Below are 20174 nucleotides of genomic sequence, written 5' to 3'. Positions count from 1 at the left end.
CCCCAGGTAAGGCAGCAGCAGAAACAGGGACCCTTAATGGTTGCTCTCTGCCTCAACTTGTACAAGGTACTGATCTGTATTAAAGTACCTCAATTAAAAGGATTTCCCTCTTATCAAAAGGGGATAGGGAGGGTTGCCAGTTATCTTTGCCATCCTACTATTAATGTTGGTGAGACTAGCTGATTTTGGAGAAGTAGGTAGGTGGTTTCAAACACGTGATGTTTTAGGTGTTTTTTTGTTTGTTTTAGTTTGTTATTTTTGTGCATAAAGGTATTCGTTGCAAGAGATGGAAGCGATGTCTGTCTACACCAAGCACAGGATAGCCATTCTTTTGGTACCTGGTCTGGGTAAGACCCCTTTTCTTCTGGGTTTCATTACCCTCTCCTTTTTTTTTTTTTTTTTTTTTTTGCGGTACGCGGGTCTCTCACTGTTGTGGCCTCCCCCGTTGTGGAGCACAGGCTCCGGACGCGCTGGCTCAGCGGCCATGGCTCGCGGGCCTAGCCGCTCCACAGCATGTGAGATCTTCCCGGACCGGGGCACGAACCCGTGTCCCCTGCATCGGCAGGCGGACTCTCAACCACTGCGCCACCAGGGAAGCCCACCCTCTCCTTTTAAAGACTGCTGCCAGTGCTGAAACTCATGTTGGTCCTGAGCTCAAATCATCGACTGGTATGGTAGTCCTAAGAATGGGAGAAACAGTCCTGGAAACATCATACCTGATGATTTGAAAAATCAGTATTAAGAATGAAGTGTAGGGGCTTCCCTGGTGGCACAGTGGTTAAGAATCCACCTGCCAATGCAGGGGACACGGGTTCAAGCCATGGTCTGGGAAGATCCCACATGCCGTGGAGCAACTAATCCTGTGTGCCACAACTACTGAGCCTGTGCTCTAGAGCCCGTGAACCACAACTACTGAGCCTGCGTACCACAACTACTGAAACCCGTGTGCCTAGAGCCTGTGCTCTGAACAAGAGAATCCACCACAATGAGAAGCCCGCACACCACAACAAAGAGTAGACCCCGCTCGCCACAACTAGAGAAAGCCCACACGCAGCAGCGAAGACCCAATGCAGCCAAAAGTAAATTAAAAAAAAAAAAAAAAAAAAGATGTGTAGAGGGACTTCCCTGGTGGTCCAGTGGTAAGAAATGCGCCTTACAATGCAGGGGATGGGGGTTCAAGCCCTGGTCAGGGAACTAAGATCCCACGTGCCACGGGGCAACTAAGCCTGTGTGCCACAACTACTGAGCTCACTCACCTCAACGAGAGAGCCTGCGTGCGGCAAGCTACAGAGCCCATGCTCTCTGGAACTCGGACACCACAACTACAGAGCCCACATGCCTGGAGCCTGCCCGCCACAACCAGAGAAGAGAAAACCTACATGCCACCAGTAGAGAGAAGCCCGCACACCGCAAGGAAGAGCCTGCGTGGCCACAACGAAAGATCCCACATGCCTCAATGAAGATCCCGTGTGCCGCAACTAAGACCTGAGGCAGCCAAAAAAAAAATAAATAAAATAATAAAATAATAAATAAATCTTAAAAAAAAAAGAATGAAGTGTAGAAACCTGCCAGCCAGAGTCTGATCTCCTACAGGTGGGTGCTATCAGGGAGGAGTTTACCTAAAAAGACTCCTGCGGATTATTTGTTTTACGAGTGTTGAATCAGGCTGAGTTAAGACTGCATCCTGATGCAATTCTGGTTCTATTTTCCTTTACAATCTCCATGGCAACCACTCAAGACAGACACTTCAGAAGACACTCCCAGTTACTGGCTGGGATAGAACCTTCTAGCACTACAGTAGTACCTTCAGCCTCCACCCTCAGAGGGACACAAGATTCTTGCTTCCAAATTTGAAATGACTTCACTTCCAAATTTTAGACACCAAATATGAAACATTGCCTCACCTGGGCCTTTTTGATGACAATATAAAAATTTTTTAGGGAAAAAAACCTTTAAATATGAATATCTGTTAAATAATTTAGTTAGTATTTAGTTCTTTTTTTAGCAGATTACATTTTTATATATATAAAAGTAGAATTTATTTATATATATAGATATTCTTTCCAAGCCATTTAACTCCTGAATTTTTAAGTATTCCATTTAAGTACATCCTTGAATCATTAGCAAACATTTTTGGTTTTTGAATGTTTTCTCAGAGTTTCATTGATTTCAAGGTAGCTGTTGAATTTTAAGCAGTAGGTTAAAAATTATGTGTCCATAAGAGATATGAAAATTGTTGCTTGGTTATTCATATATGGCTAAGAGATAAAGATATAAAATCTCTTAGCAATGAAAGTATTATCTTTATCTCTCAAAGACACAGCTACTAAAACACATTTCTCTTCCTTAATATTTTGTAAATCCATTAAGGTTAATGGATGTTCTAAACAACCTTGAGCCTTTTGGAAGAGTGTTTTTAAACAACGTTGTTTATCTCCCACAAAATAAACACTCCAAAGGTCTAGTACGTCTATCCCTAAGCCAATACATTCTGGAAATAACTCAGTCATAAAATTCTATTATCCCTCATTCAAATAAAATAATCTTTGGAGCAGAAAGGAATAACTGACTTTTAAAATTTAAAAAATTTTAAATTTAAATTGATTTTACATTTCTAAATTTGTTGAAAATTGTTTTAAATCACTGTGGGAAAGTTATCCTAAGTAGCATAAATCAAAAGCTTTACTGTTAATCTAATTTATGATTAGGCTAGATTTCTCAAACTTAAGTAATGTAAAGAAGCCCTTAAGAGGAAGAAAATTTTTGAGGTTACCCAGAGTTGATGTTATACCATTTTGATGTCATTGTTCTTGTTATGATAGTTTTTATATGTGCATAGCTAAGATACACCCAAAAAACCTAAATACATTTACATGTTAGACACAAACAAAATTGTAAAGCTGATAGAATTCCAATGAACAATATTAATTTAATTTGCTGGATGAGGTTTTGTGAAAATTAAAGAGCATATGATAAGGTTAATGATAGAGTTTGTCACTTTTTTACTAGATGATTTTTATTTTGAGCACAGTGGATCATCATCTGAATCATTGTCATTACCATAGTTGGTTATTTATTTATTTTTAAAAAATGAGTTTGCTTTTAGTCACTACAATTGATTGGAGGAATGATCAAGTTAATTGTTCACCACAAAATGCAGGAGGGAAAAATTTAGAAGTACAACAAACTGAACATCCTTCATTGTAGATTGACTTTTCTTTTTCTTTCTTTCTTTTTTTTTATTGAAGTATAGTTGATTTACAATGTTGTGTTACTTTCAGGTATACAGCAAAGTAATTCAGTTACACATATAAGTGCATATTTTTTCAGATTCTTTTCCCTTATAGGTTATTACAAAATATTGAGTAGAGTTCCCTGCACTATGCAGTAGGTCCTTGTTGGTTATCTATTTTGTAATTATGTTAATCCCAAGCTTCTAATTTATCCCTCCCCCGCCCCCCTTTCCCCTTTAGTAAGCATAAGTTTGCTATGTCATTGTAGATTGACTTTTTTTTTTTTTAATTTTATTTTATTTTATTTTTTTGCTTTATAACAAATTTAATCAGTTATACATATACATATGTTTCCATATCCCCTCCCTTTTGCGTCTCCCTCCCACCCTCCCTATCCCACCCCTCCAGGCAGTCACAAAGTATCGAGCTGATCTCCCTGTGCTATGCGGCTGCTTCCCACTAGCTATCTACCTCACGTTTGGTAGTGTATATATGTCCATGCCGCTCTTTCACTTTGTAGATTGACTTTTCTGTAGTTGATCTGTACATAGGCCGAATCAGAGCAATACTTCTGCTTGCAATACTGATGGAGCACTGGCTGGAGGAGCAGCGTGTGTTCTTTGAAATCACTAAGTGTCTTTGGAATTATAAACCCTGTGAAAACCCAAGTGTCTCACCACAAATCACTATTCCAAATGCTGTGAAATCTTCCTTTGTTCAGTGAAATAAAGTATCATTTACCTTATTTGGCACCAATGAATCCTCTTCATGTTTAAGTTCACCTCTATGCTTTTAATAGTACCTGACTTTTCTACACTGGTTTGTTTTCACAGTATCAAACAAACCTTGACTTGTTGAATATCTTAAGAAACTAAAGGCTTTTTCATGAGAATGTCTTGCAATTGCAAATAATGAGTGCAAGACAGAAGCTAGTTTTGTCTGTATAACTGTTGATAAAAATCTAAATTAAGAACAATGATAATGCAGGGTGATGACTGGTATTTTGACTTTAGAAACTGCTAATAATCTAAGAACAGCTGGACACGCTTACCAATACAGTCATCCCTCTGTATCCGTGGAGGGCTTGTTCCAGGACCCCCAGTGGATACCAAAGTCTAAGCATGCTCAAGTTCCTTGTATAAAATGGTGTGATATTTGCATATAACCTGTGCACATCCTCCCATATACTTTAAATCATCTCTAGATTACTTATAATACCTAATACAATGGAAATGCTATGTAAATAATTGTCAGCATGTGACAAATTCAAGTTTTGCATTTTGGAACTTTCTGGAAAACATTCTCCCAAAATATTTTCCATCCTCAGTTGGTTGAATCCAAGGATGCAGAACCATGGATATGGAGGGCTGACTGTACATGGCAAGTCAAACTGTGTCATTTCAGATGATCACACGGCACTAACGGGATTGATGTCACAAGCAATGGCTGGACTGAGGGCATATTTGGAAATAACACAGGCTTCCAGATGACTCAGAATATGCTTTAAAAAAAGTTCTTTAAAGCTTATTGTAAACCTATCTAACATGATTCAAAATGGAGTAACACCTGTCAAGGACCCCTATTAAGTCTCTTTCAGACACCCAAGAACTGGAAAACTACTGAAGACTGCAGGTCTATTCTCCAAAAAGCACATCCTATAGAGACACAGCCAGCCCCGAGTACTGCTGTGGACCAGAATAGACATAAACCCACCCCTTTTCCTGCGCCTTGCTCTTTGAAGCCCAATAAAAGACTCAAACCCCCACCCTTCAAGTGCCAATGCCATTCTTTGTGTCTGGCCCCTTTCCTCCCTTGGAAAGTGAATAAAAACTTTCTTTTCTTCCCTTGCTAATATTTCTATGAATTCTTTCACAACCTGCGTCAGCTCACCTAACACCTATCATAAAAAATGTAAGGAGAAAACGGAAAGAAAAAAATGGAAATTATATTTGAATGAAAGGACTCCAGAAATTCAATTGGTTTGAGAAATCCTGGGTTAGATCATGTAAATGAAATTGCTGTGAAAACGATAATGTGTTCCACAAATGCCCATACTGTGATTGTTAGGAAACAAATATATTGGAAAAGTCTGGAGTTAATATAACATAAAAAAGATCGGATTAAGTCTACATAGCAGACAGAAAATTCCCACGGTGAAGGTCATTAAACTGAGTTTCCAGGAAAACAGCTGCTCCTATCACTCCCCTGGAAAAAGGAAAAAATAACCTAATTCCTTCATAAATGTACTCTGGGAAACACTGACCTTGGTTCTGAGCATAGCCTGTGTGGCCTGAGTGTGTGTGGGGGTCGGGTGAGGAGGAAGTGGTGGTGAGTGTCCCTGAGGAAGAGGCTGAAGCCTTTGATTTGGGGCCGTTGTCTGGCACCTTGTGGGGTAGAGAGGTTGGAAAGAGAGCAGTAGGTGAGAAGACAATTCTGGGTCCCAAGTACACACCACACTGCTTCTGGGGCACTGACCCTGAAATATTAACCTCATAAGAAATAACCATGTTCCCTGTAGATGGATGAAGTTTTTACCCCATGGGCCCTTGGCTAACAGATTGTTTTGTTGCTCAAAGAGAAGAAAATGCAGATGAGGTGACCACACGTGTGTCAGGTAGGCCCCTTCTCTTTCCTCACTGAGGATAACCCTGAGCATTTCTCCTCAAGTGTCTAGATTAGTCAGAGTAAAGGCAGATTTATTTTTATTTTTACATTTCCATTTTCTGAAATGTTAAAATCATTTTCTAGCTAAGGAGCCTAACTTTTGCACATGATTATCAGTGAGCCTGTCAAGCTGGAATTAAATCTTGGCATCACAGCAGGATCATATTTACAACTACTTCAGTTTCCAAAAACCAGCCAATGGAGAGAAAATATTTTGTTCAGGAATTTCAATGGGATAGCCAAAGTCTAGAGTGAAAACACATCTCCTGTGAACGATTACATCATAAGGCATATGAGAGCACATCTGGAATCAGGAATAAATACAGAAGAGTTCAATTCAGTTCAGCAGACACTCTGGAATCTCTGCTGTGTGCTGGGAGCTGGTCAGCTTGGCCTCGAGGAGCTCATGGTCTAATCATCAGTCTCATATTAAAAATTCATATATTCAGAAGAGCTTGGGCCCAAAGAACAATGGATGTTGCCCAGACCTAGTTGAATTCATGTAAAATAACCAATTCACTTCAGAAGTTCACATTTAGCAGGTTGAATAGACAGTACATTGAAAATGACATCAGTTATAAAGCATAAGACAAAATTGTGTCTGAGGTGAGTTGCTTGATTATTTAGATTCTTTTCTTATCCCCCCTTCCTTCAACTACATTCCTTTTAATACCAAAAGATGATTCTAAGTAGATGAGTCTAGCACAGGGATTCCAATCAGCTTACATTTAAATAGGGGAAGAAAAATAATACTAAATTGTTAGGCTCCAAATTGGGTTGTGTGCTAACCTCAAATAAGTATTTCTTGTCTTTGGATGCTCTGAGCTGGCATGAATAATAAGTACTGTGATAAAAGAAATTCTGCCAAAAAATTAATCTGACACAGAGTAATCGAATACCTACAGTTATGGTCCATAAGTAATTATCCATAACTGGTAAGTGGAGCTTATAAATACCAGTATTGAAAGCACTTCCATGTGGCTAAACCGAGGTCACATCTTTTTCTGTGCTCTTTATTAGTCTCCTGGTTGTATAAACAGCACCAAGAGTGAACAGCTTTACTGGATACTATGTTCATTGTGAGTTCATTTCATGCCCATGTCCCGCTAGCCGCCACACTTACCAGACAGATAAACTCGAAGCAGAGGTTTTGGATTAGACCCCATATAGTTCCCATCCCATCTCTCTTCCTTCCATCCCAGGCCCAGATTCAGGATTCTGTGCTCTGGTCCACACGATGCTACCCCAAGTGAGAGGGTCAGACTAGTAATCTACCTCTCCTGCCCCCTGCAGTTGTGTCCAGATGCTGAGAAGCTCCTGGCAGGACGAGCTGTTTGGGGGGCTCAGGCAATCCTCCTCCCAGGTCATTACAGGAAGGGGTGAATTACACTAGCAAGTGGGGGTGAGAATTTAGGCAAGGCTGGTGACTCTCAGTGAAAAGGACTCTGGATGTATGCACCTGAGCGGTTCAGAGACAGATAGGCAGGAGGAGGACCTGTGTTGCCAGGGTGAGCACCTGGTGCCAGGACCCTGGACAGAAGACAAGGGACATCAGGTGTGAATGGTTGTCTGCAGGAAGCCCACACCAGGCCTTCAATGGTCGCTGCTCTGAAACCTCAGTCCCTCCTGCCATGTCAGCCCTGTCTTGGGGCTAATAAGAGAGAAGGGAGAGAACATACCGGTTTGGAGGGATAGGAAGTGGGGATGAGGTGTGGGGTGGAGGGAGCAGGAAATAAGAGTGAAAACTACTGTGTTCCCAATGGGATCCCATGAGGAGGATGACTGACTGTGCTCTCCTATTTCTTGGGCTGTCCCTTTTCCTTTTTAGATGTCCACTTTACATATATGTACTGCTTGAAGAAGAATATTAAAAGGAATGTTCGTGTGCCCAGTATTGAGCATAAGCCCCAGAACCATACCAGAACCTGTGAAGGCCCATGTGCCCCCAACGGTGCATCCTCTTCCTCCCCGCAGAGTCAACTACTATCTTGAATTTGGTGTTAATTTCTCTCTTGCGTTTTTGAGAATTTCCACCTGCAGTATGGATCCCTGAACAATATATTATTTCACTTTTTTAAGCTTTCACATGAATGCTGATATGTATCCATCAGGTTCCAAGAAGAGACAGATAGCACACTCAAAATAGGCTGATTCAAAGATGATTTTTTGCAGAGACCATTTGTGAAGGTGTGGGGGTAGGGAACCATGAGGGTCGATAGTGCAATCAGGTAGGGCCTCACCAAAGTCAACATGTTATGGTGTGGAGACCTGAAAGGTGGAGGAAGGGAGTCCTTTCAAGGCGGTCACCTTGAGGTGCGCAGTGACAGGCGGAGGGACATAGGCAGCCTTGCGGGAAGGCAGCTAGGGGAACAGATACGTTGTCTCACTTCCTTCTCTCCTTCCTGCATCCTGTTGGGGCTCTTAATTGCCTTCAGAAGGTCTGGAAGCAGAAGGCACAAGAGGACGATTCACACGAACCAGGAGCAGAGAGCAGGAGGGAGGGTGAGGGGTGGTGTGGAAGATACCAGCACCTATGGATTCTCCTCTGACTTGCTTTTTCAGTTAACATTGTATTTTTGAGATTCATCAGTGTTGATGTGTTTAATTGTAGTTCATTCAGTTTTGCTGTTTTTTATATTCCACTGTGTGAACTGACTACAATTTATTTGCCATTTTCTTGATGATGGGTACTTACCAGTGTTTATCCTGATGTTGCTATGAACATTCTCATCAGTGTTTTTTGATGTCTATGTACAAAAATCTCTCCAGAGAGAGATTACAGTATACTGTAAGTATACTTACAGTAGAATTACAATACTGGGACAAAGGGTCAAATTTGCCAGAAGATGTCAAATTGTTTTCAAAGTAGTTTCATCAATTAACACTTCTACTGGCAGTATATGAGTTCTTTGTCAACACAATATTTTCAGACTTAAAAAATATTTGTTCATCTGGTGGGCTTACAATATTTATCTCATTGTGGTTTTAATTTGCATTTCCTCAATTACTAATGTGGTTGAACATGTTTTCACACTTTTATTGGTCATTTATGTTTCCTCTGTTGTGAAACATCTGTTTAGTTTTTTTCTCCCCCTCTTTTCTACTGTGTTTTTACTTTCCTCTTATTGATTATAGTTGGATACTAACTCTTATGTTAATTATTTCTTACAACTTTCTTTTCCCAACTTGCAAATGCTTTTAAAAATGTATGTTTATATATTTTTAAAGTTAAGTTCTTAATTTTAGTGTAGTTAATATTATCAATCTTTCTTTTGTGCTTGTGCTTTTTATAAAGAAATTGTGTTAAGATATACATAACACAAAATTCACTGTTTTAAAGTGTACAATGCAGTGGCATCATTATGCAACGATCACCACCATCCATCTCCCTAACTGCTGGTGCTTTTTCTTAATGACTTGTTTAAGAAATTCTTTGCTGGGAATTCCCTAGCCGTCCAGTGGTTAGGACTCACTGCTGAGGGCCCAGGTTCAATCCTTGGTGGGGGGACTAAGATCCTCCCAAAAGCCAAGCGGCTCGGCCAAAAAAAAGAAAAAAAAAAAAAAGAAATTCTTTGCTACATCAAGGCTATCTATATACTTGTTCTAAAGTCTTAGTTTTGCCATTCACAGTTAAGTCATTAAATCATCTGGAATTGATTTTTGTGTACAGAGGGAGGTAGGAAGTATAATTTCCCCCCATAGCCAACTGTTCCAGCACCATTTAGAACTGTCACATCTTTTCTCCATTGATTTGTACAGTGGACCTGTCAGATGCCAGGTTTCTTCATAGGTGTTGGCCCATTTCTGGGTTCTCTGTTCTGTTCCAGTGGTTGATTTGTCTATCCCTATACCAATATCACATTGTCTTAAATACTATGGAGTTATGACAAGCCTTCCATTTGCCTGAAATGCTACTCTCTTAAAGATACGCATGACTAAATCCCTAATTTTCTTCTGGTCTCTCCTTCCTGCTCACATTCTTAGCTATCATTTCCTGGCTACCCTTTCTAAAATTTCAATGCCTCCTCCAAAAACTTAATATCCTCTTCCTCTGTTCTATTTTCCAGCTTAGAATTTCTTATTTAACATAGCAATGTGTATAATTCTCTTGTTTATTATTTCTCTTTCCCACTAGAATATAAGGTTTATGAGGGCAGGGATTTTGGCTGTTTCATCACTCTTGTATTCCCAGCAGAGAAAACATTGCCTGGCACTTAGCAGGTGCTCTGTTAGTATTTCTGAAACAAATCATGCACTGTTGATATATGGAAGGGTAACCTGCCCTCTGTGTACTTTCTTTTAAGAAATGTTTTTTCTTTAGTTCTCTTGCTTCTTGATGCTAGGCTAATAAAAGCAATCTGAAACAAAGGGAGAAAGAAAGAGGTTTTAGGTTTCTTCCCAGAGCTGGGCAGTGAAATGGAAAGGGTGGAGGGACCAGGATGGAAAGGGCTGGACTGATACAATGCTTAACCCTGGCAACCAAGATACATATAAATTACAGACCCTGACCTCACAACCTATGTCTGGCTAAGTGTGCATTAACTTTTATGGGTCAGCTGTCCTGCTGGGAATGCCTCCTGTTCCTCTGCTTTCCATGGCAAGTGGAGCTGAAAGGACCCAGAGTTTATAGCATCCTCACTGGGTAAAGAAACTTACCAGGCCTTTGGTTTTTAGGGCAACACACCCTGCACAGGGAAAGAATGAACATTCACTTTGATTCACCAAGCAGGACAACTAAAATCTCAGCTGTTAAGTGTGACATACGACAGGACAGAACTCCTGGAGATGGAGTCGTGAGGGTGAAAGCTCTGTGGGACAGCCTGTCAGCAGCTGGGTAATGCCCAGGGCAGGCAATGAATTGAGCAGTGATGATTCATGGAAATTCCATCAGACAAGGTACTCTGGGCTTTATTGCAGGCTAGACTAGGGAGCCAAGTCATTCTGGAAGGAATGTGTACAAAGTTTTCAGATGAGGACTTGAAGTTTTATAGGTTGGAATCCCATTTGATTCAAACCATCTGTTGAATATCCAGCTGAACACATCACTTTTTTCATACATCTCTCATATTTACATCATCTCAGGATAATAAATATTTGTTGAGGGCCCATGGAGGGTTATAAAGATGAATGACACAGGCACCAGGGTTACAAAGATGAACGACACAGTAGTCCCTGATTTTGGGATGCTTATGGTCTAGTGGAAGTAAAAGTTATATGTTTATATGTGTTTTCTTCTCCCTGATTGTGAGGTTGGGGTCTGTAATTTATATTCACCACAGTTGCCAGAGCTGAGCATTGGGTCAATCCATTTGGTTGGTGAAATAAACACAGGAAGAGCTCACAGTGATTTACCAAGTATGGCTAACTGAAATGTATCATTATTGTGCATTATTGGTCCTGTGATACGTAGATTCGTATTGCAATTGCCAAAAACACTGTCCACAGTGAGATAGTGACAAAAACCGTGGCATGGGAAAACAATAAAGATGCTAAAACAGTTGGAACAGACACAGGCTATTTTGTACTCTGAAGCTTAAAGCGTCTTTACCACTGTGAAAAGGCAGCTCTACGTGACATGTTTAGTAAGCTGTTGGTAATGTGAAACGTGAACATATTTTTCCAGCTCTCTCTGAAATGTCATAAAATGACATTAATTACCTCATCTTTTAATTTGGAAGATACTCTGGTAGGCATTTTAGGAATCACAAAGACAAAAAAAGGGGCCTGTCCCAAAAGAGCTGAAAATTTGGTAGTGCTACACAGTCAGCCACACGTGTTCACAAACCTTTTGAAAGAGTGAACAAAGTTGGTGTGTAGGTGCATTTTTCTGAGGAGTGCATTCATTAAATCATTCAGTGGTTCCTGTTCCCCAAAGATGAAGACCTTCTATAGTAGAGGGGTAGAGCTGGAGAAGGAATTATACAACTCGGAAGTGCTGGGGGTTTAAACCATGCGGCATAAGCAAAGGTTCAGCAGAACAGAGGAAGGTAGTATTTGACAACTGAAGTGCTGAAGGACAGGGAGGATTCCAACAGGAGGGAAGGTTAGGGCTCTTGAAGCGGGGAGAGCACCACAAAGAGACACGGGTAGGGGATGCAAGGCCTTCTTTGGGGAAGAGCTGGTAGTTCAGCTTATAAGCTGGGGGCAGTCATAGGCAAGAAAGTCATCAAGTCCTGGGGCCATGCTGTGGGAAGTTTTCAAATGTTTCTTGAATTAAAATTAATATAGAACTTTATATAAAATTAAAATGGAACTTTAAAAATACCATCAAATGTTCCATTGTCAGTGTCTTAGTTCCCACTTATGTAAGCAATTTTCTGTTTGCAATAGACTAATTTTTTAAATTGCCTAAAGAAGTATTTAATATCATCTATTGTAGAAAAAGGGGCATTGATACTTAAGTTAAAAGAGGGCCAGTTTAAGACCAGGCCAAAGATGAAGCCAAGAAAAGTGAAATAAAAACAACACTAGCACAGAGGGGCAGTCTTGCACGTAAAATTCTGATCGCAACGCATAACACATGCCTGGATTGCAAGACGAGGATAGGAGTTGCAGAGGGCAGCCTATTGGTAGTAGTCAGAAATGCTGGAGAAAATTGTAATGCTATGTTCTTGCAAAATTGGGATTATCTGGCATATGTGGTTTTATGTATTCTGCTCTGTTGACTTCATAGCATCCTGAACATTTTCCCAGGTCAATATTGTTCAAAAACATATATATTTAAAAAGTCTGTGTAATGTCTCATGATATGAACATACCATCATTTATTTATTTTCCTGGGTTTTCGTCCTTATAATGGTGCAATGACGTTCCTTGGACACAAATTTTTGTGTCTATTTCTGGACAGATTCATGTAAGTGAAATACTTTGGTAAAACTGTATGAATTCTTTTAGGGCTCATAATACATATAACTACAGTATACTCCACAATTGTATCACGGCAGTCAGTTCCTATATGAGCCCATCGTATTGTGCTTTGCCCGATACTGAGTATTTTCATTGTAAAATCTTTGCCAGTTTTGTAGGGGAAATTTTCTTTGCTGCCAATGATAGACATTTTTTCACACTTTATCATTAGTTGCTTTGTCTATGAATTATCTATTGCTATTCTTTTCCCATTTGTATCTTATGATTTTTTCCCAATTTACATAATTCTTTACATCTTGATGGTATTAGCCTTTTTGATATTATTTTTATTTATTTTTTAATTTTAATTTTTTTTTTTTTTTTTTTTTTTTGTGGTACGCGGGCCTCTCACTGCTGTGGCCTCTCCCGCTGCGGAGCACAGGCTCCGGACGTGCAGGCTCAGCGGCCATGGCTCACGGGCCCAGCCGCTCCACGGCATGTGGGATCCTCCCGGACTGGGGCACGAACCTGTGTCCCCTGCATCGGCAGGCGGACTCTCAACTACTGCGCCACCAGGGAAGCCTTAATTTTAATTTTTAAAATATTTATTTATTTATTTATTTGGCTGCATTGGGTCTTAGTTGCGGCAGGTGGGATCTTTCGTTGTGGTGTGCAGGCTCTTTGTTGAGGCGGGCAGGCTTCTCTCTAATTGTGATGCGGGCTCAATAGTTGCAGCGTGGGCTCTAGAGCCCACCCGGCTTTAGTTACCCTGCGGCATGTGGGATCTTAGTTCCCCCACCAGGGATCAAACCTGCGTCCACCGCATTAGAAGGCTCATTCTTAACCACTGGACCACCAGAGAAGTCCCTGATGTTATTTTTATAGTGAACTTTTCCCCTATTGCTATGACTGCAAAAATTCTTGTGATTTTTTTTAGATGCACAATTTTACATTTGTATAGTCAAGTCTTTAGGTATTTTTCTTTGTAAGTTGTTATATTTAAATTCCTTCCCTATCCAGAGATCAGCTAAACATTCATATAAATGTTCTTATGGTCTGTGCTCCAGGTTTCTTCAGGCAGTTCTTACGCTTCAGGTGTCTTTTTCAGGCCAGGTGATGTTAGTTGTGTGTTGAATAAGGAATTAAGGGGAGGTGCCGATAGTGGAATTGGTACAGTGTGGTGGTTAGCACTGTGGTGCTTGGCATGTCTCCCAGACTTTGAACCTGGCTCTGCCATTTACTGTGCGATATTTGAAGTCACTTAACTTCTCTGTTGCACGGTTTCCTTATCTGTAAAGGGGGTTAATAATAGAACCTACCTTAAATGGTTATGGAAATAAAATGAACTTATGTGTAAGTCACTTAAAACGCGTCCTGGTACAAGGTCAGTGCCAGCCACAGTTTGGTCCATGCTGGGTAAGTGCTCTGAAGATTTACGTTATTTCAGTGCAGTTTACGTCTCTAAAACCTTGAGCATTTCAGAGGGCTCTTCACCTCCCATCTTTACTAGAGCCTCCCGCGGCCCCTTTTGTAAGCGAGACACGCCTCCTGGAGGCCACAGGCGAAATTTATTTCCAGCTCTGAAAACCTTGCGTCCTGCAGTGGGGAGCCGGTTTAGCTCCGGGTCCGCAGCCCTAGGGCACATTCTCCCCAGCGCTCTGCACGTGCTCGCCGCTATGCCCCTCTGGGCCTGCTCTACTTTAGACGCCGAGCGATTTCTGGGTGCACGTGTGCATGATGCATACGTTCTAGTTCACTGCAGATCTTCTGTGGCCGCCCTGCACCAGGTGTGTGTAGGGGGTGCACTGGACGTAAATCTTTCCCCAGGGGAGGGCCTGCAGTCTAGGAAAAAGCCCGTCTAGGCTTTGTATGTAGATGGCCTAGGCATTGTACGTAGATGACCCAGAGTCTGCCTCCGCATTTGTAAGACGCGGGCCGTGCAGCCCCAAAGGCCGGGGCCCTCAGAGATTACCCAGAGTCCCTAGCGGGGAGCCAGTGCCGGGCCCGCTCTCCGCCCACCGCCCCAGACAGCGCGGCTCCATGCACAGGAACTGCAGCTTACAAAGTGGACACAAATCCCGCGGTCCCCAGAGCGCCCCACTGAGCAAGCGCGGGGCCGCGCAGGTGGGCGGGACCTCTGGGGCGGGTTTGGTGGTCCAGCCACTTCCGCTTCCGGTCTTGTATGAACTCTCCCGCCACCCGGGAAAGCGCTTGCTGGGGTTTGTGTGTTTTCACGTCTCGTGTGGCTGGAGGTAAGAGAAGCCCCCGCGGGTTTGGGACGGACAGTAATCCTGGTGTTGAGGCTTGCGAGTCCAGAGAAGGAGGAGAGCGCTTTGGGGCTACGGGCGCAGAGGGTGGGTATCGAGTATTGGTGGCGTGTCCGGGCAGAGCCGCCGGTGCCGGTGCTGACAGACCGCCCTGCGTGGGGGGCGGGGAGGGCGGGAGCGGGGTGTCACTAGGCATCTGTGGACGCTCCTGAGAGGAGCTCCGACAGACGGGACCCGAAAGACAGTTGTCTGTTTCCCGGGGATGTAAGGGAGGAAGCGAGTAATGGACCCTGCGCATGGAGTCTCTGATATAGCCGGAATCTCCCGCGCTCTCCTCCGAATTCAGGATTGCTGCCCGTGTGAAATCTTATCTTGACTCTTGGGATGGCAGAGACCTAAGGGCGGAGGCACACAGACCTCTAGTGAGCAGGCAGCATCACCTGCCGTTGATGTTGCAGGAGGCTAGGACCACTGCTTGCGTCTCCTCCAGCGTACACCTCTCCCCACCCCCTGCACAATTGTTACAGGTGTATTGTCGAAAGTCTGGAAGATACAGAAGACATCACTCAGGGACACTACTGTTAACACTTCGTACGTGCTCTTCAACCTCAATTTTTTTTCCCTTTACATGTGGAATTATTTTTTTGCATTTTTTTAAAACTCCATTTTCCATCATTTCAACTACTTTATGTGCCTCCTTCCAAGGTAACAAGATGCAGTTTCTTGGAGGAAATCGGAGGAAACTGAGGTTGGCAGATGACCAGAGGAATGCTTGCTACCCACATAGCCTTCAGTTTTACTTGCAGCCGCCTTCTGGAAACATATCTTTGATAGAATTTGAAAACTTGGCTATCGATAGAGTTAAATGTGAGTGATTTGAATTAGAATTTATATATTCTTGAGAACCTCACGTATACTTTGTGGGAATGAATTAGAGTAATTTATTTCCTTCATTCAACAAATATTTACTGAGGGTTTTCTGTTGAGATTTTGCTATTCATTCATTTATTCCTTGTACAGTGCCTGCTTATTGAGTTCCACTTTATTCTAGGTGGTAGGGATTTTGAGCTGAATAATGTAATTCTCATTTTCGTTGAAGCTGTATTCTAGTACATGGAGACAGATATCCAAAATAATAATTGTAGTTTAGTATTTTAAGTGCTCTAGTAGAGGTAACTAATAGGGCTACTGAAACATAGAGATGGGAGTGATTGTCCTAGTCTGATTAAGTAAAACTTCTTAAGAGAAGTTGAAATGTGATCTGGACCTTGAAGGATGAGTAGCAATTTCTCAACAGAGAAGAAGTGAAGGGTTTTTGCAAGCTGGGATAATGACCTGTACAAAGGCTTGGAGGCATGAGAGAGAGTGTCATATTGGAGGGAACAGTGACAAGTTCAGGGTAGATGGAGAAGTATGGGTAAGCAAGGGCATTCTGTGCCAAGCTAATGGTGTAATATTGGGGTGTAAGAAGGATGTAGCAGTTTTACTGGGGACCTACTTCTGTGTGTTGGTGGAAGAAAGAAACAAGTTAGTTGTAAACTGAAACAAATAACAGCACTGTCTGTAGAGTTTATGTTCCACGATATCCTGGTGGGAAGATCAGAAGTAGAGGTGAGATACTGTTAATCATTCTTAGAGGAGCAGGGTGAGAACTGCTAATACAGAGTATCTGTATTACCTGTTTGTTGAATGAAGGTGAAGGCAAGGGAGAACGGGTTCTGGGAAGCTTAGCAGTGTCATATGCCTCATTGAGATTAAGGTGATGATTGAAAAGCGTCCCTTGGGTTTGGCACTTAGGAGGTGAGATGGTAAGGCAGTGACAGGAAGGGAGAGATTGAAGGGATACTAGGAGGTGTAATTTACAGGGTTTGGCGACTCTTAGGTATGAGGAGTGGTGGAACAGGTGGGGGTGGCTGAAGTTCCAGTGTGGATGATCTGGTGGATAGAAATTCTGCGGATGGAGGTGGGGTGGCAGGAAGAGGAGTGGGATTGAGGGGCAGAGAATGAGTGGTTCGGGACACCATAATACGGAGGTACCTGGGGGACATGGGTTTATGTTCAGGATTCATTTTAGAAGTTCTTCGTTCTTGAATTAAAAAATGTCTCTTTTCATACCGATGGCAGAAGAATTCATCTGAGGAAGGGTTGACAGAGGCTTCAGGAACCTTTGGACAGTGTGTAGCATCTAGTCACGGTGGCTTGTTTGCTTATTCACTGCTGTGTCCTCTCCTTCTCTGTTTCATCAGGAAGGGAAGGGCTGTCTTCTGATGAGTCTGTGCTGAGTCAGTGAAGCAGACTGCCTCACAGACGGCTCCACACGAGGGCTGTACATGCAGACACACTTCTGCATCCCTCAGCAGTGGTGCTCAGTCCATCAGTGATCTCCCCCCATCCCTCTCTCCCTTCTGGTTGAGAATCCCTGGTGTGAGATTATGCTGTGGGATGTGGGTATTTTCTGCACATGGTGGAGATTATCCTCTGATAAACATATGTAACTTATATAATGTACTTGCAGAAAATAAAGCTTAAATATTGTCATCTTTTATAAACAAGTAACTATGGAATTGGTAGCCATAGATTTTATTTGGATTTAGTTTTTTAAAATTATCTTGCATTTACATGTTTTATTCATTTCTTCTGTTTTTAAAAATTTAAAAAATTTTTCTAGTGCTAAAAGCAGTCGAGAATCTTGGTGTGAGCTACGTGAAAGGAAGTGAGCAGTACCAGAGTAAACTAGAGGCTGAGCTTCGGAAGCTTAAGTTTTCCTACAGAGTAAGTAAAAGAGGGAAAAAGATGTTTCTTTGGTTTGTGTATATTCATGTACTGGGTATCAGTTGTGGGAAAGGTCTTGTATTAGGCATAGGGCTTTAAAAAAGACTCTTCTGAAGGAACCTACAGTCCACTACGGGTGATTGACATGCAGTCAGACTACAGTGCCACAGGGCTTCTTGACCTCGGGACTGTGGACATTTTGGGTCTGATGATTCCTCGGTGCATTTAGGGGGCTCGTTGGCATCTCTGGCTTCCACCCAGTCCATGTCTCCAGACATTGCCAGATGTGCTTTGTGTATTACAGGGTGACGAACTCCAAGAGCACAGAGAATTAGCTCAGGTTGGGGAGGTTTGGGAGGGCTTCCCAGACGAGATGGTGCTGGAACCGAATCTTGATGGATGTGATACAGTTTTTATTTTGGGAAGATGACTGCCAACAGCAGATGGACAGGGTCATCTTTGGTGGGGAAAACTAGTTAGGAACTTGGAGATGACAAGAGTTAATTGAATGGAGGGAAGAGGACTGACTGGAGAAATAGTGAGAGGGTAGAATAGGAAGATCTTAGTGACTGCAGAGAGAAGGGAGAGAAGAGTTCTGAATGACACCCGGGTTTCTGGTGAGACGGCTGGATGGTGATAATATACAGGAGGGGAGGCAAGTCTTTTTAGAGGGAAGACGCTGAGTTTAGATCTCGACATGACTTTGAGGTGCTGTGGAGCTGTCTGAGGCCAGCAGGGTGTGCACACGGATCTGGACTTGGGGACCTCTGGGGTGGGGGTGCACATTCAGGAGGAAGGTTGGCATCATCAGGAGTAGGTGAGGCAGCCAGGGAAACATTTGAGTGGAATGGGGGGAGTCTGGAAGGGCAATTGAGGAGGAGCTGCCTTGGGGTGGAGAGGAGCCACCCTGGCAGCCAGGGAAGCTGGGGTCTCAGTACGGATGATCATGATACGCAGGTAATGATACAACAGCACACATTCATATTGTTCTTAACCATGTCCCAGAGTCTGTACTAAGTGCATCACGAATATTAACTCATGTAATCCAGACAGTGGTCTTAGGAGGGTGGGTTCTGTCATCATCCCTCTTTATAGACAAGGAAACTGATATCGATAGGCTAGTACCTTGCCCAAGCTCATAAGATGGAAAACGGTGCAGCCAAGATCTGAATCTAGACCTCTTGTCTTCATGGTGGAACGATTTCAGACACTTAGAACCAATAAGATTAGTGGTATAGAATCATCGGATTTATCAACGGGGTAGAACCTTGTAGGTAGAGGCAGAAGCTGGAACAGTGGCAGTGTTTGGAGGAGAGGTGAGAGGGTGATGTGGAATACATCCTCTTCTAACGTGTAGCTGAAAAGACGGGGGAAAAAGAGAAGATACACACACACAACAGCGGTGACTTGAACACGTTTATAAGCTGAGCAGAAAGATCTAGAAGAGAAAGAAGAGGAGGGAGCTTGAAGATACTTTGAGAGAGCATTTGATAAGTCAGGGTCCTTAGGAGGCAAGAGCAGGTGGGCCATGGGGTTTCAGTGTAGGGATTAGCTTTATGTAGGAGGAAGGAGAGAGATTTGTCCACAGAGAGGGAAGGGAAGGCAGTACAGCATGTGGCGGCAGGAGCTTGGGGCTGAAGGAGTCGGCCTGGGGACCTTTATCTTCTGTAAAGTAAGTGAGGTCATGTGATGAGAGAGAAGAAGGTGGTGTGGCGGGGAGCACTGTCCACCTAGTGAAGATGGAAACAGCTTTCTTAAGACGTGAGGAAAGAGATGGTTACAGGCCAGATCCCAGCTCTGCTGCTTACAAGCTTTGTGGCCTGGACAAAATTATATAACTTCTTTCTGCCTCAGTTTCCTCATCTTTAAAATGGGGATATAGTGATGCCCACCTCATAGGAGTTTTCAAAGGATTATATGGGCTAATGGATTAAAAATGCTTATAACAGTGCCTGGTACCTTGGAAATGCTCAGGATGTGTTTGCTCTGACTGTGTTGAGCTTGAATAAAGATGCCTTGGTGTTGGTAAAGGTCCAGTCAAGGTTAGAGGCTGTGAATTTTTAATGTTCCAAATTCCTATAGTTGTATATATCTTTCCCAGAGGTTCTCAGCATTTTGGGAACAGGACTGCAGAGTGTATCTTTGGATTTATTTAGAATCTAGGTTTTGCCAAATGGTTGAAGTGAAAGCAGTTGAGGGTTGATGTGAGAAGTAGTAGAAGAGGTGAGTGCCTGGGTGTAGGCTGGATGAGAAGGAAAGTTAAGAAGAGGAAGAAAATAGTGGGGTCCAAACCCAGGAGGTATTGTTGTTCAGTTCTGTTTCATCTGATTGCTAACCTAAGTAAAATGGTACTCACCCTGGGGAGCATATTATGAAATCTGTGTTATTGAAA

General features: G+C 42.5%; 1 protein-coding gene across 3 annotated transcripts in view; it reads left to right on the top strand.

Annotated features, from left to right (window-relative positions):
* The first annotated feature begins 14896 nt into the window (after positions 1–14896).
* PRIM2 (DNA primase subunit 2) overlaps positions 14897–20174 on the top strand; it is a 272180-nt gene continuing 266902 nt past the window's right edge. The window contains exons 1-3 of one of the 3 annotated variants that reach the window (XM_082639744.1): positions 14897–14995; positions 15716–15877; positions 17679–17782. In XM_082639744.1, the coding sequence (XP_082495870.1) occupies positions 14926–14995; positions 15716–15877; positions 17679–17782 (336 nt within the window). In that variant the 5' untranslated portion in view covers positions 14897–14925. Of the gene's footprint in view, positions 14996–15282; positions 15602–15715; positions 15878–17678; positions 17783–20174 lie in introns of those variants that run through there. The other 2 variants (XM_082639743.1, XM_082639745.1) reach the window with 2 other exon arrangements.

The sequence above is a fragment of the Mesoplodon mirus genome (assembly GCF_964341445.2).
Source record: "Mesoplodon mirus genome assembly, chromosome: 12".
In the NCBI taxonomy this organism is placed as follows: Eukaryota; Metazoa; Chordata; class Mammalia; order Artiodactyla; family Ziphiidae; genus Mesoplodon; species Mesoplodon mirus.
This window is presented reverse-complemented; position numbering and strand designations above follow the sequence as displayed.